The sequence below is a fragment of the Nerophis ophidion genome, linkage group LG11 (genome assembly GCF_033978795.1).
Source record: "Nerophis ophidion isolate RoL-2023_Sa linkage group LG11, RoL_Noph_v1.0, whole genome shotgun sequence".
Taxonomy (NCBI): Eukaryota; Metazoa; Chordata; class Actinopteri; order Syngnathiformes; family Syngnathidae; genus Nerophis; species Nerophis ophidion.
The window spans coordinates 4,744,566-4,762,737 of NC_084621.1; the positions used below are offsets into that span (position 1 = coordinate 4,744,566).

Consider the following 18,172-nt stretch of genomic DNA (forward strand, 5'->3'; position numbering starts at 1 on the left):
AAAAGCTTTAAAAAAAAAAAAATCTACTACTCTGCTAGCATGTCAGCAGACTGGGGTGGATCCTGCTGAAATCCTATGTATTGAATGAATACAGAATCGTTTTGTATCGGAAAAATATCGTTTTTTAATCGAGAATCGAATCGAATAAAAAAAAATCGATATATTATCGAATCGTGACCCCAAGAATTGATATTGAATCGAATCGTGGGACACCCAAAGATTCACAGCCCTAATATATATATATATATATATATATATATATATATATATATATATATATATATATATATATATATATATATATATAAAATACTTGACTTGGTGAATCTAGCTGTAAATATACTCATCCCCTCTTAACCACGCCCCCAACCACGCTTGCTCCGCCTCCAACCACGCCCCGCCCCACCACCAACCACGCCCACCACCAGAGGTGGGTAGTAACGCGCTACATTTACTCCGTTACATTTACTTCAGTAACTTTTGGGATAAATTGTACTTCTATGAGTAGTTTTTATGCAACATACTTTTACTTTTACTTAAGTATATTTATAGAGAAGAAACGCTACTTTTACTCCGCTCCATTTATCTACATTCAGCTCGCTACTCGCTACTTTTTTTATCGATCTGTTAATGTTTGTTTTGGTTAATGACAGAGCTTCAAAGTAGGATCTACGCATGCCTGCGTTTCACCAATCACATGCAGTCACTGGTGACGTTGGACCAATCAAACAGAGCCAGGCGGTCACATGACCCGATTTAAGCAAGTTGAAAAACTTATTCGGGTGTTACCATTTAGTGGTCAATTGTACGGAATATGTACTGTACTGTGCAATCTACTAATACAAGTTTCAATCAATCAATCAAAAGTGTAAAGGAAAAAAGACATTTTTTATTTCAACCGTACTTCCCGTCAAAAGCCTAAAGACTGATCGCACAGTTCCTGTCTTCACAATAAAAGTGCCGCTGCATCGAGCCTGCGCTAACAAAATAAGAGTCTCCGAAAGCCACAGCAAACAAGCTAGCAAGCTACGGAGTTTGCCGCCAATGTATTTCTTGTAAAGTGTATAAAAACGAATATGGAAGCTGGACAAATAAGATGCCAAAAACCAACCACTTTCATGTGGTATTAGACAGAAAAGAGGAACTTTTTTTCTCCTCCATCTGAAAACGTGGACATCTGATTCCAATCAATGCAAGTCATCAGAATCAGGTAATACACCAACTTATAGTCTTGTCTTCATGAAATATAGGAATCTATATGTTAAACATGCATGTATATTCATTAAAACACCTTTAACATGTCAACAAAAACGGCAAAATAAATAAATATAAATTATATTCTGTATATATAAACGTATGTATGTATATATATATGATATGTGTGTGTATAAATGATATGTGTGTATGTATATGTATATATGAGGTAGATCACCTCGACTTGGTCGTAATTGATAAACATTGAAAACTTTATTGGGGTGTTACCATTTAGTGGTCAATTGTACGGAATATGTACTGTACTGTACAATCTACTAATACAAGTTTCAATCACTCAATCAATCAATCAAATCAATGAATGCCTACTGAGCCTATGGTGCTGTTAAGTTATTGTGGCTCAATGTGCCATTTTTCTATTTTATTTTAATGTACTATTATTTAATATATATTACTGTTTTAGTTGCTTAAGAGATATTCCTGGCTCTGAATTTGCTCATTGCTATCTTTATGTTTTTGTGCATTATTTGTTGCCGTAATCAGGTTACTCATCAGTTACTCAGTACTTCAGTAGTTTTTTCACAATGTACTTTTTACTTTTACTCAGGTAAGTATTTGGGTGACTACTCCTTACTTTTACTTGAGTAATGAATCTCTAAAGTAACAGTACACTTACTTGAGTACAATTTCTGGCTACTCTACCCACCTCTGCCCACCACCACCCACCTCCCGAAATCGGAGGTCTCAAGGTTGGCAAATATACTGTTCAATCTACTAATAAACGTTTCAACCAATCAAAGCCAAATTGGTGCATAGCAACAATGCCCATATTATTATTGCTCATATTATCAAGTTCAAGTATTTTATACATGCTTTTCTACATTTGTATTATTTCTTGCTATCACACGTATTGGATGTTTGCAGTACTTACTTATGGTTTGTAGAGCACTTGGTATCTCTGTTTTGAACAGTGTCATATATTATCATGATCACTATTATTATTGTTACAATGTCATGGCACAGCAATTCATTTTTCATGGCGGACATTCATTAACGTCATACTTTTTATTTAGGTCATAAAACGCACCTGCCAGTTATCTTCCTGTTCATTGGCTGTCCACTTCTATGACGCGTTTCTCCGTAGCCAATCAGAACCTACTTCTCGCCCGCGTGCTGTCGCGGGAACTGCCGCAGACTCAAAGAAGTAAGGAAGCAGGAAGGACGGACTTTGTTGTTTGTTGGAGCTGCGGGCTGTTTCATGTGAGTCTAATTACATAAAGTACATGGATATGTTTACACAAATATAAGTCGAGCGACGTTGATAATAACTCATTTCGCTCAGTTATAAGAAATGGAGCTGTGAGCAGTAAGCCAGGCGGCTAACTTTAAAAGAGCTAACTAGATAAACAACTTCGTAAACGTCATACGATGTCTACAGCACCGGAAATAGGATTTATAACTTCAAAATAAATCAATTTAGACTTTTACCTATCTGCTATTCTGTAGATTAACACCGCAATCACATGAATATTACGACAAATATTTAGTCACCTGTTATATTTGTTACTGCAGCCAGGACAGCGTACTCAAATAAGGATGGGTTATTATTAAATGTTTTGTGTGTGAAATATATTTCTGACTTCCGCCCAAAGCTATCTAAATATTTTAGCACTCAGACGATCAAGTAGAACATCTTTTTTTTTCTTGCAAATATATTTTATTATATTTTATAGTTAAAATGACAAACAGTCATACTTTGCTCACGCAAACCCTTCATACAGGCACACATACACTCACATACACACTTGAGGAGAGAGCTGCACTCGAACCTTAACAACTCAAGGTTAACAGTATAGACAATATTAGAAAAGACACCAAAATATTGTATGTATATATATATATATATATATATCCATCCTGCTGCAGCTCATGATTAGCAGGCTATCCAGACCACAGCAAAAAGGGTGAATGTTCCTCGGCATCAAGGATCCTCAGGAAGTGATCCGATGACCATGGATGAAGTACTGGCTGTCCAGAGTCGAGACCCAGGATGGACCGCTCGCCTGTGTATCGGTTGGGGACATCTCTACGCTGCTGATCCGCTTCCGCTTGGGGATGGTTTCCTGTGGACGGGACTCTTGCTGCAGTCTTGGATCCCACATTTGAGGTCCTCTCCAAGGTTTCTCATAGTCATCATTGTTACTGGCGTCCCACTGGGTGTGAGTTTTCCTTGCCCTTATGTGGGTTCTTCCTAGGATGTCGTAGTGGTTTGTACAGTGCTTTAAGACATTTGTGATTTAGGGCTATATAAATAAACATTGATTGATTGATTGACATTTGAGGTCCTCTCCAAGGTTTCTCATAGTCATCATTGTTACTGGCGTCCCACTGGGTGTGAGTTTTCCTTGCCCTTATGTGGGTTCTTCCTAGGATGTCGTAGTGGTTTGTACAGTGCTTTTAGACATTTGTGATTTAGGGCTATATAAATAAACATTGATTGATTGATTGATTGACAAGATCACCTCCCGAGGACCTGTCCATCGTAAACACTTAAAAAGTAAAAAAAAAAAGTAAAAATCACAGCGCTTGATCAATGCAAAACAATAATCACACCAAAAGAAACCAAAAAAAAAAGCATGTAAGCCATTACAAAACCATATCAAAAGTGACACAGAAAAAACAATTGATAAAATCATGTTTGACACGAGTGCCTTTTACGGTTCTTTACAGCGCTTGCTGGTGTAACCGAGGGTTTATATAAGTTGCCTATACTGTATAAAACTATAAAATAACAAACACGGAGGCTCTAGTTTTACACGAGAACCGCTTTATTTTCACTCTTCTCAAAACCTTCGCTCTGCAGGGGTGTCCAAAGTGCGGCCCGGGTGCCATTTACCGGCCCGCCACACATTCTGCAAAAATTGCAAAATTGATAGTATTGCAAAAATAAAAAATAAACATTTAAAAGAAGTGGACTGAGGTGAAATCTAATGAGAAAAATTGGCAATGTTGACACAAAGCTGTAATGCAGGCAGTTTTTTTTCCCTTTTGTCTTTTTCTTTTTTTTCCATTGCTCAAAAAAAATGCCCAAAAAAAATCTATGTTATAATGAATTATTACTTAAAAAAATATCACTTTAAAATGTTTTATCTGGAAAAAATATTGCATATGTTGTGTGGTTGCCATATACAGTGGGGCAAAAAAGTATTTAGTCAGCCAGCGATTGTGCAAGTTCTCCCACTTAAAATGATGACAGAGGTCTGTAATTTTCATCATAGGTACACTTCAACTGTGAGAGACAGAATGTGAAAAAAAATCCAGGAATTCACATTGTAGGAATTTTAAAGAATTTATTTGTAAATTATGGTGGAACATAAGTATTTGGTCAATAACAAAAATTCAACTCAATACTTTGTAATATAACCTTTGTTGGCAATAACAGAGGTGAAACGAATACTATAGGTCTTTACCAGGTTTGCACACACAGTAGCTGGTATTTTGGCCCATTCCTCTATGCAGATCTTCTCAAGAGCAGTGATGTTTTGGGGCTGTCACCAAGCAACACAGACTTTCAACTCCTTCCACAGATTTTCTATGGGGTTGAGGTCTGGAGACTGGCTAGGCCACTCCAGGACTTTCAAATGCTTCTTACGGAGCCACTCCTTCGTTGCCCGGGTGGTGTGTTTGGGATTATTGTCATGCTGGAAGACCCAGCCACGTTTCATCTTCAAAGCTCTCACAGATGGAAGGAGGTTTTGGCTCAAAATCTCACGATACATGGCCCCATTCATTCTTTCCTTAACACGGATCAATCGTCCTGTCCCCTTAGCAGAAAAACAGCCCCAAAGCATGATGTTTCCACCCCCATGCTTCACAGTAGGAATGGTGTTCTTGGGATGCAACTCAGTATTCTTCTTCCTCCAAACACGACGAGTTGAGTTTATACCAAAAAGTTCTATTTTGGTTTCATGTGACCACATGACATTCTCCCAATCTTCTGCTGTATCACCGATGTGCTCTCTGGCAAACTTCAGACGGGCCTGGACATGCACTGGCTTAAGCAGGGGGACACGTCTGGCACTGCAGGATTTGATTCCCTGTCGGCGAGCTGCTTGCCTATTGTAGATTCACTATTCCCAGTCTGGTGTAGGTCTACAATTCTTTTCCTGGTGTCCTTCGACAGCTCTTTGGTCTTGGCCATAGTGGAGTTTGGAGTCTGACTGTTTGAAGCCGTGGACAGGTGTCTTTTATACAGGTAACGAGTGGAGGACAGAAGAGCTTCTTAAAGAAGAAGTTACAGGTCTGTGAGAGCCAGAGATCTTCCTTGTTTGAAGTGACCAAATACTTTTTTTCCACCATAATGTACAAATAAATTCTTTAAAATTCCTACAATGTGAATTTTTGGATTTTTTTTCACATTCTGTCTCTCACAGTTGAAGTGTACCTATGATGAAAATTACAGACCTTTGTCATCATTTTAAGTGGGAGAACTTGCACAATCGCTGGCTGACTAAATACGTTTTTGCCCCATTGTACCTAAATGAAACATCTGTGGCTGTGAAGTTAACACTATTAAGGTGGTAAATACTGTATAGAGCAGGGGTGCCCACACTTTTTCTGCAGGCGAGCTACTTTTCAATTGACCAACTCGAGGGGATCCACCTCATTTATATATATCATTTATATTTATTTATTTATGAAAGAGACATTTTTGTAAACAAGTTAAATGTGTTTAATGATAATACAAGCATGTGTAACACATATAGATGTCTTTCTTTCACGAAGACAAGAATATAAGTTGGTGTATTACCTGATTCTGATGACTTGCATTGATTGGAATCAGACAGTAATGATGATAACGCCCACATTTTCAAATGGAGGAGAAAAAAAAGTTGTCCTTTCCGTACAATACCACATGAAAGTGGTTGGTTTTTGGCATCTAATTCATCCAGCTTCCATACACTTTACAAGAAAAACATTGGCGGCAAATTCCGTAGCTTGCTTGATTGACATTCACGGCACCCGAGGGTCTTGTGAGATGACGCTGGCTGCTGCCAGTTCATTATTATGAAAAAATGACAGAGAGGAAGGCGAGAAACACTTTTTATTTCAACAGACTTTCGCGCCGTCCCTTCCGTCAAAACTCTAAAGGCCGACTGCACATTTCCTATCTTCACAATAAAAGCCCTGCTTCATGTTGCCTGCGCTAACAAAATAAGAGTCTCGGAAAGCTGGCGTGCACAAGTGATTTTCACGCCAGCTTTCTGAGGGATCGCTTGTGCACGCCAGTTTTCCGAGACTCTGTATTTAGTTAGCGCAGGCAGCATGAAGCAGGGCTTTTATTGTGAAGATAGGAAATGTGCAGTCGCCCTTTCGAGTTTTGACGGAAGGTACGGCGCGAGAGTCTGTTGAAATAAAAAGTGTTTCCCGCCTTCCTCTCGGTCATATTTTCATAATAATGATCTTGCAGCAGCCAGCGTCATCTCACAAGACCCTCCGGTACCGTGAATGTCATTTGACGTCTTGGTGAAGATTGATGATCACTCATTTTTAGGTCTATTTTTTTTAAAAGACTGGCTGGAGATCGACTGACACACCCCCCGCGGTCGACTGGTAGCTCGCGATCGACGTAATGGGCACCCCTGGTATAGAGTAAGCTAACCCATGTGGTTCCTGTGAATGTGAACGCTAGTTGTAGTTACTGTAGTAACTAAATAACATAGGGACCGAAACCGACATAGTGATTCCTTTGTATTTATGTAAACTCTGTTGATAATTTTTTAATTCTTTAAACGGTAAAAAATCTTCAAATGGTGATTTTTTTTGTTTAATTTTTGCATGTTTAATTGCTGAATAACCAGGAGCTTCAGAGGCGGAGCTCCCCCCCGTTTCCCCACCAGGGCACCCAGACCTGGCTGGGGACCTGCGGCCCCTTAGACACCTAGCTTATTTTCAGTCTTTTTCATTAAGTTCAAATCACATACCTGTTAGTGGAAAATGTATAGTTGTATTGGATGTAAGATATTGTAGACATGGCTGTCTTCACAAATTCAAGTCTTAACAGCGTCTATCTATCCTAAACAGCGATCCACGTGGACGTCTAATCAGTGGAGAGCAGCAGTATGTCTCACATTATGACCAAGGAAAAGGTGAATGAGCAGTTTGAACTGTTCTTGAAGGAGGTAAGTACATTTTCAGATTTAGTAAGATTTTTCCGTTTCCGCTTATCGTTTCTGTTAAGTCAAATAGCACCAACTTTGTTTAGTTTAAAATACACCTGAGTGTACCACCTTAACAGTGAGTCTTGGTGGGGTTCCAGGTTGTCATGACAGGTGGTTGTTAGACTTAAACTTGTTTTAATAGTTTGTTTGTGTTTTGGTATTCGTTTCGTGTCCAGAGCTCCTATTTTTCATTCACTTGCTGTTTGTCTCCACTCTCATCCACTTTACCTCTGCCTGAGTGTTGTTTCCCCATCTGCTTCCTGATTGGCAATCAGTAGACACTCCTGTCCGTGTTTGCTAATCAGGTGGCTCTTATGTCAGCGTTTTCGCTTTTGATGCAGAGGCAGTTCGTGGAATGGCCACAGTTGCCTGCTGACAAAGCACCCACTCGGTCCTCGACCTCCACGACAGTTGACAACGTGCCAGTATCGCGTTTGTCTTCCTCCTTCTCTGCCTTTATCTTTTTGCCTATCAATGCTTTGCTCACCAGAAAGTTTCCTTCTTTACAGCTGCGATGTCCGAATCCGATATTATCCGATATCAGTAGAGAAGCAATAAAAAAAACAACTATTATCATTATAATAGTTGTTGAATTATACCAGCTTGCATATAAAATATCAACGAGTTTATTTGCGCAAACCTCGGCAGCCATTCATTTTCTACCACTTGCCACTTGAGGGTTGCAGGTTCGATTCCCGCTTCCGCCGTCCTGGTCGCTGCCGTTGTGTCCTTGGGCAAGACACTTTACCCACCTGCCCCAAGGACCACCCACACTGGTTTAAATGTAACTTAGATATTGGGTTTCACTATGTAAAGCGCTTTGAGTCACTCGAGAAAAGCGCTATATAAATATAATTCACTTCACTTCACTTCATTTCTCTCTCCGGGTCGCTGAAGCATATCCTAGCTGCACCCTGAACAAGTTGCAACCTCATCCCAGGCTTCACAGCCAGTTCACATCTAAATGTTCTCCAATGAACACAGAAGGTTGGTCTTTTCTTGTGTTTTAGTGAAGTTATTTGCAAAAGGTAAGCTTTAAGGTTCCTAGGAGCTAACAGCTAAGTACACAATAGCACACAAGCTTGACATACGAAATTCATAAGTATCCTTGATTTAACTTTAATAAACTCAAAGACTGATCATATTATGATTTTTTTTTCTACTTTCAAAACTCTTCCTGTGGTCCACATAACATGTAATGGTGGTACTTTGGTCAGAATTTGGCATAAATTATGTTTTCCAGATCATTTTTAAGCTGCTTTCTGACCATCACAATGCACAGTTTTGTGGGCGGTGTTACTGTATGTAGTATGTGCCTCCACTTTGACTGCATCTCCACCCTGTGAACCATGTTGTAGTTTTCAGTACTTCCGTATGGAGTTAACTGTGACGATTTGTCACTTCAATTCTGTTTTTGCTTTCTTGTTTTGTGTTGATTCCCTATCAGTGCTCTTATTTTGATTTCCACTTCCTGCATGTCTCCGCTGAGCTCTGTCTTTCCCTCACCTGCTGTTGATTGGCAGCCGGTCCACACCTGGTGCCAATCAGCAGGCTTCCATTTATCCCAGCCTCGCGCGCTCCTCGTTGCTCGAGGATTTGACTTATTGTTTGGCAACTGTTGGATGTAAGACTGCTTTCTCCTCTGTTTTATTGAATTAAAATCATGTTACCTATTCGTTGTCCTCCTGGTTCCTGCATCTTGGGGTCACCAATACCGCAGCCATCCAATCCACTTTATTTATATAGCACATTTAAACAACAAAAAATGTTTCCAAAGTGCTGCACAAAAATATTAAAAACAAGATTCAAATACTATCCCATAGCTCCACCAATGACTGAATAAAAACTAAATGAATAGATTGTAGCTGAGATAGGCACCAGCGCCCCCCACGACCCCAAAGGGAATAAGTTGTAAAAAATGGATGGATGAATAAATATAAAACGAGTTCCTGACTGATATAAGTTAAAACTACACGCTGCTGTGTGTTAGAAATGGCAACAACGGAGGATGCATGTGCATGTATGACCCAGTCTGCCCCACAACAAGGGGATAGAGGGGAAAAAAAACTTAAAGTTGGACTTGCACAAAGCTCTTTGGGTAAAACTTGACCATACATGGAGATATCTGCTGATGTAACTAGCGACAAAATCATCACTAGCTACTCAAAGTCCAAACAGCTCATTTGGAGGAAGTATGAACGCAAGGCAATTATTTTTCTTATTATTTTTTTTTAATATCTCCCCCATCGCTCCATAGTTTGAGTTCAACTTTTTGGGACTTATGGGGATCCTTACTGGTGAAACGCCAAATGTATCATAAGTGATAAATGAGTTTTTGAGCCCCCTACACAATCAGTGTAATTAGTTATTTCCTAAAAAGCCTGACGTATCAGATCAGATGCATGCATTAAATGTATAATCCACATGAGAACATCCATCCATCCATCCATTTCCTACCGCTTATTCCCTTTTGGGGTCTCGGGGGGCGCTGGCGCCTATCTCAGCTACAATCGGGCGGAAGGCGGGGAACACCCTGGACAAGTCACGGTGATAGAGGGGTTAGTGCGTCTGCCTCACAATACGAAGGTCCTGCAGTCCTGGGTTCAAATCCAGGCTCGGGATCTTTCTGTGTGGAGTTTGCATGTTCTCCCCGTGAATGCGTGGGTTCCCTCCGGGTACTCCGGCTTCCTCCCACTTCCAAAGACATGCACCTGGGGATAGGTTGATTGGCAACACTAAATTGGCCCTAGTGTGTGAATGTGAGTGTGAATGTTGTCTGTCTATCTGTGTTGGCCCTGCGATGAGGTGGCGACTTGTCCCGGGTGTACCCTGCCTTCCGCCCGATTGTAGCACATGAGAACAGTAGTTGACTAATTAGAAGACTGACCAGTGATCCTGCAAGATTGCCACAAAGAAGAATAGAGAGGCATCTGTGTTTGAAGATAAACTTTGCCAAATTTGAAAGGGATGTGGTTAGACTATTTTTTTTTTTTTTTTTACTGAGACGTGAGTATGTACAATTATTCCATAGATGCTAGGGGAAATTATAAAATATTTCATAATCCAGCATTCCACTCTGAAATAATAAATTGTTTAATTTATTGGCCATTCGCAGAGCTGTAGTAAAGTTTTTATGGGGTTTACTTCTATGAATGTTGATTGGAATAGACGTTATATATAATTGCATTGCCTGTCTGTACAATGTGTTACGCCTTACAGAGAGCTATGAAACAACTGGGAAAAAAAACATCACTGAGATTTTGCATTTGACATTCATAACAAAATGTAATTTGATACAAAGGCATTTTTGTACATTACTATCTGACAGGAATGAATATTTTTCAGTCTCTCTCAGATGACTCTGGGGATTTTTGTGACAAGCAGCCAGATTCTCCTGGCAGTGACCAATTACAGAAAGCAACAGTACCACCGTGGCAAAGTGACGAACATGAACACAAACTCAGCAGTGGAGTAGAAACAGGTAAGGCATCATATAAGGAAACTAATTGACAATACTATAGTATATGCATTTGGAAAACAAAATGTTTTCCTAATTTGCTATTCGTATTTCTTGTCATTGGGTGAGTTGCTCCTGCAGTGCCATTTCTCTACAGATTAGATACTATTCTGGCAGCACAACAAGTGTTTAGTTAAAGTACCAAAGATTAGGTGTGGTGAAACGTGTCCTCTTTATTTGTTCCATCCCCCTTTTCACTCCCTGGGGTGAGGGGAGCAGTGGGCAGCAGCAGTGGCCGCGCCCGGGAATCATTTTTGGTGATTTAACTCCTAATTCCAACCCTTGATGCTGAGTGTCAAGCAGTGAGGTAGTGGGATCCAAACACTAGTTACAGAATCTAATACACTAAATACAAAAATTTGAATAGCTCTGATGTACATTAATTACAAGACAATGAGTTGCACTCTAACCACTTGGCCACTGAGTATTATATCTGCCTCATAGCCAGGGGTCGTTCTGGGATCACATATCGGCTCTGAAATTTCTGTGTGGAATTTGCATATTATCCTGTGCTGATATGGGTTTTCACTGGGTTTTCTAGTTAACTTCCAAAACATATATTGAATACTCAAAAATCATTTCATAGACATCAGAGCAGGGAAACAATTTTGAGTGGGAGGAGGCTAGCCGACAGCATGCATTAGGAATGCCCACATAAGTACGTACACCACACTGTGAAGTCACACTGTGCCAACTGTTAAAACAATACTGCAAAACACAGTGTTCTAGAGCAGGGGTGCCCATTATGTCGATCGCGATCGACTGGTCGATCTCGGAGGGTGTCAGTCGATCTCAAGCCAGGCATTAAAAAATATACATAAAAATGAGCAATCATCAATCATACCAAGACTTCACTTTCGTCAGTTGTTTGACATTCTCGGCACCCGAGGATCTTGTGAGATGACGCTGGCTGCTGCGAGCTCATATTTAAGAAAAAAATCACAAACAGGGCGGACGCAGAGAAACACATTTTATTTCTAGAGACTCCGTACCTACTGTCAAAACTCTAAAGACCGACTGCACAGTTCCTGTCTTCACCATAAAAGACCTGTTTCATCCTGCCTGTGCTAACAAAATAAGAGTCTCAGAAAGCTAGCGTGCACAAGCTAGCAAGCTACGGAGTTTGATGCCAATGTATTTCTCCCCCGCCCTCAGCGACCGCTTTCTCACTTGCTTGCCCACCCGCACAGTCACTGACGTCACTCACCTGCTGCCAGACATTAAAGGGCCACACACATATGCTACTCTCATAACAAAGTGTTTAAAAAGGAGTATGCAAGTTGGACAAATGAGATGCCAAATCCAACCACTTTCATGTGGTATTGGACAGAAAGGAGGACTTTTTTTTCCCTCCAATTGAAAATGTGGCCGTTATCAGCACCACTGTCTAATTCCAATCAATGCAAGTCATCAGAATCAGGTAATACACCAACATATATTCTTGTCTTCGTGAAAGAAAGGAATCTATGTTTGTTAAACATGCTTGTATTATCATTAAACACCATTAACTTGTTAACAAAAATGTCTCTTTCATAAATAAATAAATATAAATTATAAATAGGAATGAGGTAGATCTCCTCGACTTGGTCAATTGAAAAGTAGCTCGCCTGCAGAAAAAGTGTGAGCGCCCCTGTTCTAGAGGCATCCAAAACTGAACCTGATGATTTGACGCTTACGCATTGTTTAACAAGGTTATTCAACATTGTAACAACATTTAGTCGGAAAAGAGGAAACTCATCATAAGTCCTCTTTTTGATTTTATTCTGCTTTTTGTAGCTCACAGTAAGGTTTCAAAAAAGAATTACCATAAACATTAGGGGTGTGACGATTGATTGATGCATCGATATATCGATTTATATTCCTAAATTACAAGTACCGGTATATCCATCTGTGCTCAGCAAGTTTGCCTTCCAAGAGATGGGTATCAATCCGAGACTGTTTAAAAGAGGATTGAACAATTTTATTGATACTCGCAAAAGCAAAACATTGGCTTTAAGAACGGCATTATATATACAAAGTTTAACAGTTTTAATGAATAGATTTTGAACGTTAAGTCTATTTTCTTGTAAATGGCGTCATCAAACCAAAAATGTATATCTACAATGGTTGAGAAAGGTCTTAACAAACTCAAACGCCACAAGACAATAGTGTAATATCTGTGACAAGTGTGTCTGTGTGCCTTTAAGAAGTGGTGCTGTTGTAACGTGTGATTGCGAAGTCCCATGAGAGTTCAGGGGTGTGTGTGTGCTGACTGAATGTCTAAACGTGAGTTGTGGCGAATAGCAACTCTTGTATATCTGTTTTGTCTCTCTGACTTTGTTACCTACCGCTTGTTAAAAAAAGCTTCCAAGAATGTATCTTCGAATGTTTATCCTTCTCCACTGCCAGGTATGTAAATATCATAACTTTCATCGACAGCATAATTTCAAAAACCACAACAAATACAAACGCCGCAACACAACTGTACTGTACCTTTATTAAAAATTGCTTTAAGGTTTAAAACAGGGGTTGGGAACCTATGGCTCTAGAGCCAGATGTGGCTCTTTTGATGACTGCATCTGGCTCTCTGATAAATCTGAGCTGACGTTGCTTAACACGATAAGTAATGAATAATTCCACTTGTAATCACAGTGTTAAAAATAATGTTCAAAATATAAATTATTCTCATGCATTTTTAATCCGTCCATCTGTTTTCTTCCGCACCTGTTCAGGAAGTTGCGTCAATGGTAAGAAGTTGTTTATTTATTATTGGTTAATGTGGGACTTGCCCTCCTGGGGGTTCTTCAGACCCCCAAGCACCGACATGAGAGCCTGTTTCAGGGTTACAATATTGTTTTATTTTTCAATAAATATCTGTTGTTTTCCAGCAATTGTATTTCCAGCCCCAATCCCATCTCTCCTCCTGGCTGCTGCTTATAACAGAGCGACAGGTGATTAGATAACAAGGCCCAGGTGGGCCTTCTACGCACCTGTCGCTGCAGGCCCGCAGGCCACGCCCCCTCCACAGTTAACTTCAGAATAACAATGTTATTACAAAGAATAAGAGACTTATTATACTCTAGAAATGTTGGTTTTACTTAAAAATGCACACGTTTAGTTTTGTTCAGTGTTAAAAAAATATTATATGGCTCTTACGGAAATATATTTCAAATTTTTTTTGCTTTTTGATTCTCAGCCAAAAAGGTTCCCGACCCCTGGTTTAAAATGTGAGCAGAAAATGTTTCTTTATGGTAATTCAACTTTTAAGTGTTGACTTTATTCAAAGAGATGTAATATGAATTGACCATTAATTGTTGCTTACTTGCTTGTTTATATCCATAATTAATTTATGGATATAAACCTTTACAAGAAATAACAGGAATATAGGAAACTTCACCTGCATTGTCCCAGTATCCACAATTTTTTCTTCAGGCACACTGTTTGATTTATTTATTTTTCAAATCACTGTATTGTTTAGTATTGTATCGTTTGGAAAAAAATACAGGTAATATCGTCCCTGAATCGTATCCGCAACCACAAAAATCTACTCGTTGTTAAAACAAATCGTTACGCCCCTAATAAACATGTGTTCCATAAGGTTAGGTTTATCCCTCCAGACATTTCTAAGTTCGTTTAGTGCTTTTATAGTGCTCTCTTATCAACTACCGGTACAAGGATTGTTGTGGTCATCTTTGATTACTAATAATTATCTAATGACATCCATTATACAGCTCGCATATATATAAATACACATGCTAAAATGTTGATTTGTCTTCAACCATTCTTTAATCCACATGTAAATTGCAAATATGCTTCCTGTTTGCAATTTCGATTCAAATTCAATCCAAATTCATGCAAATCAACTGGAATTCAGGATACATTCTCAATTCATTTTGTAATTTTGCTGAAGTCTGTCATGCACATGTGTTTAAAGCAATGTTAATATCCAGTCCCTGTTGATTTCTATGTTACACGATGTGATGGCCATAGGGTAGCAAAATGTACTTACTATACAAGATCAATTGCAACTTATGAAAAGATAGACATTGAAATGTTTATTAGGATATTGTTAATTTTTTTTCTGTTTTATTTGCATCTTTTGCAGTGGTGACCAAAAGCCGATTCCTTAAAACCAAAAAGCCCCAAATGGAAGATGAAGGTAATTCCAGTTTGTGCCTCTTTAGGGTCTTGAGTATGAAGTATAATAGGCAAAAATGATCCGGTTGTTTTAGCTAGGTGCTTTGTTTTTAGTTGGTGTAAAATCAATCTTTAGATTATAAATGACATAGCTCTCATAAATTAGATGTCATCTAAGCACTCTAATGGTAAAAATCAACTAATGTATTACAGATAGAGTACACAATCGTAAATAATGCCTTTGGTCTTAGCTACTTACCAATTAATAAACAGTTTCCTTATTTACTTTACATTGAGAGAATAGTGCATTTAAAATAGTACTTTTTTTTTTTTTTTTTCTTCTTTGTCATGAAAAAGGGAGGTTTTTGTGATTGGTGCACTAATTGTAAGTGTATATTGTGTTTTTTATGTTGATTTAATAAAAAATGTTTTTGTTTTTTTTGTTTGTTTTTTTATAAAAAATTCTTCTGCGGCCCGGTACCAATCGGGCCACGGCCCGGTGGTTGGGGACCACTGCTGTAGGTGACGTCACACCAAGAGGCGATGGAAATGGGGCAATGTTCCAAATATAATTAGTTACCTACCAGTTACTTAAAAAATGAGAAATGACTGCCAGAATAATTTTTCTAAACAAAAAATACATAAAGATAAGTAGTTATGGAAATGTTATCTGTACACTATGGATCCTTGAAGGAATCAGAGAGTGAGGTTTACACACGAGCTGGCATCTGTTACACACAGCCTCCTCACAATTGACTCCCTGCAAAAGTAAATTTATTATCTGGAGTCTAGAGTTTGTAATTGTAAAATTAGAGCCATAAAAGGCCAGCTTCTATTAACTAAGGTAAATGACATTGCATGAATGTTTTCATATACTGTTTGTTACACAGAACTGTTTGGATCGCTGGCAACTGCAACAAAGTCTTTGAGGAAATCTCGGGCAGTTGAAGAAGAGGATGACTATATTACAAGAAACACTGGTTTGAAGGATCTGACGAGAGAGAGTTCACATGCAGAAGGTAGGTTTAGTAAAATGTAAGTGTATTGTGTTTGAAAGGTATTTAAATGCTGCATCATTTGTAATAAAGGCTTAATTGGCAATATAGGTAAAGCGATGGCAATGTCACTTATTTAAATGCTACCAATGTCTAATTATGTATATGCACCTGACTAAACTTTTTTACATTCTAAGTTGCTACTTTATACATTAATATTTTACTTATATAACTTTAATCTTGAAATATTAATCAAATCAGCAGCAATTGTATTTGGTTATTAATATAAAAAAAGGTCAATATGGTGATGATGGTGTCCTGTTTTCACATGATTCCTGATATGAAATGAAGATTGTTAAAACAAAAAGCATCAAAGTATGCACTTGGGATTCAGGCTTTTAGTTTTTATAAACACACTGTATGTATTTTCTGCTTATCCTTATTCCAGCTTTGAACTTGAGCATAGGACTGGACACTTTGGTGGAAGAAGAGGAAAAAGTTCAATTTTTTGGTCAATTCGAAGCAAGTGCTTTGTCAAATATAGATTACAGGCAGCTGAACAAAGAGATGGACATTACAAGTTCTACTACTGGTAGTTTCTTTAGGTAAGTGAAGTGATCTTATTGCTGTATATCAGTCTTTTTGTCTTTCTACTGTGGATATCTGAACATTTCAAACAAAGTACTGTAAAATACATTTCATGTTTTACCTATTTGCTCTCTGAGACAGAATCTCTATCATTATAACATATTCACGTCCTATCAAAAGTTACTCCATCCCTCCATTTTCTACCGCTTATTCCCTTTTGGGGTCACGGGGGGCGCTGGCGCCTATCTCAGCTACAATCGGGCGGAAGGCAGGGTACACCCTGGACAAGTCGCCACCTCATCGCAGGGCTAACACAGATAGACAGACAACATTCACACTCACATTCACACACTAGGGCCAATTTAGTGTTGCCAATCAACCTATCCCCAGGTGCATGTCTTTGGAAGTTACTCATTCACTATTAATAAAAAATTACTCCAAATTTTGCCAAGATATGTGGTGGCGTGGTCGAGCGGCTATGTCAGCAACTTCAGGTTTCCCCGTTCGATCCACGCTTCCGCCCTCAAAGTCACTGCCGTTTTGTCCTTGGGCAAGACATTTCACCCACCTGCTCCTAGTGCCAACCACATTGGTTTAAATGTAGTTTAAGGATGTAGATAATGGGTTTCACTATGTAAAACGTGTTGAGTCACTAGAGCAAAGCGCTCTATAAATATAATTCACTTCACTAATTCACGGTTCTCGCCCGGAAAAGGGTGGAATGCCATCTTCGGGTTGGGGAGGAGACCCTGCCCCAAGTGGAGGAGTTCAAGTACCTAGGAGTCTTGTTCACGAGTGAGGGAAGAGTGGATCGTGAGATCGACAGGCGGATCGGTGCGGCGTCTTCAGTAATGCGGACGTTGTACCGATCCGTTGTGGTGAAGAAGGAGCTGAGCCGGAAGGCAAAGCTCTCAATTTACCGGTCGATCTACGTTCCCATCCTCACCTATGGTCATGAGCTTTGGGTCATGACCGAAAGGATAAGATCACGGGTACAAGCGGCCGAAATGAGTTTCCTCCGCCGTGTGGCGGGGCTCTCCCTTAGAGATAGGGTGAGAAGCTCTGCCATCCGGGAGGAACTCAAAGTAAAGCCGCTGCTCCTTCACATGGAGAGGAGCCAGATGAGGTAGTTCGGGCATCTGGTCAGGATGCCACCCGAACGCCTCCCTAGGGAGGTGTTTAGGGCACGTCCAACCGGTAGGAGGCCACGGGGAAGACCAAGGACACGTTGGGAAGACTATGTCTCCCGGCTGGCCTGGGAACGCCTCGGGATCCCCCGGGAAGAGCTAGACGAAGTGGCTGGGGAGAGGGAAGTCTGGGTTTCCCTGCTTAGGCTGTTGCCCCCGCGACCCGACCTCGGATAAGCGGAAGATGATGGATGGATGGATAATTCACTACATTTGCACATACTACACTATGGTTGATTTAAACAGGTATCCTTGTTGCAGGGTTGCAGAAGAGTCTGTTTATCCTAGTGACGATGATCAAAAGAAGAGGGAAAGCTCTCCATGTAAGTGTGATGA

The 18,172-nt window shown here is 39.6% G+C and overlaps 1 protein-coding gene across 4 annotated transcripts in view; it reads left to right on the forward strand.

Moving 5' to 3' along the window:
* The window catches only part of cep162 (centrosomal protein 162), a 92,205-nt gene that overhangs the window by 39,007 nt on the left and 35,026 nt on the right, over nt 1-18,172 (forward strand). For 3 of the 4 annotated variants that reach the window (XM_061914956.1, XM_061914958.1, XM_061914959.1), the window contains exons 1-7: nt 2,357-2,472; nt 7,297-7,394; nt 10,779-10,914; nt 15,035-15,088; nt 15,957-16,085; nt 16,510-16,666; nt 18,098-18,159. In XM_061914956.1, coding sequence (XP_061770940.1) covers nt 7,335-7,394; nt 10,779-10,914; nt 15,035-15,088; nt 15,957-16,085; nt 16,510-16,666; nt 18,098-18,159 — 598 coding nt within the window. In that variant the 5' untranslated portion in view covers nt 2,357-2,472; nt 7,297-7,334. Of the gene's footprint in view, nt 1-2,356; nt 2,473-7,296; nt 7,395-10,778; nt 10,915-15,034; nt 15,089-15,956; nt 16,086-16,509; nt 16,667-18,097; nt 18,160-18,172 lie in introns of those variants that run through there. The other variant, XM_061914957.1, reaches the window with a different exon arrangement.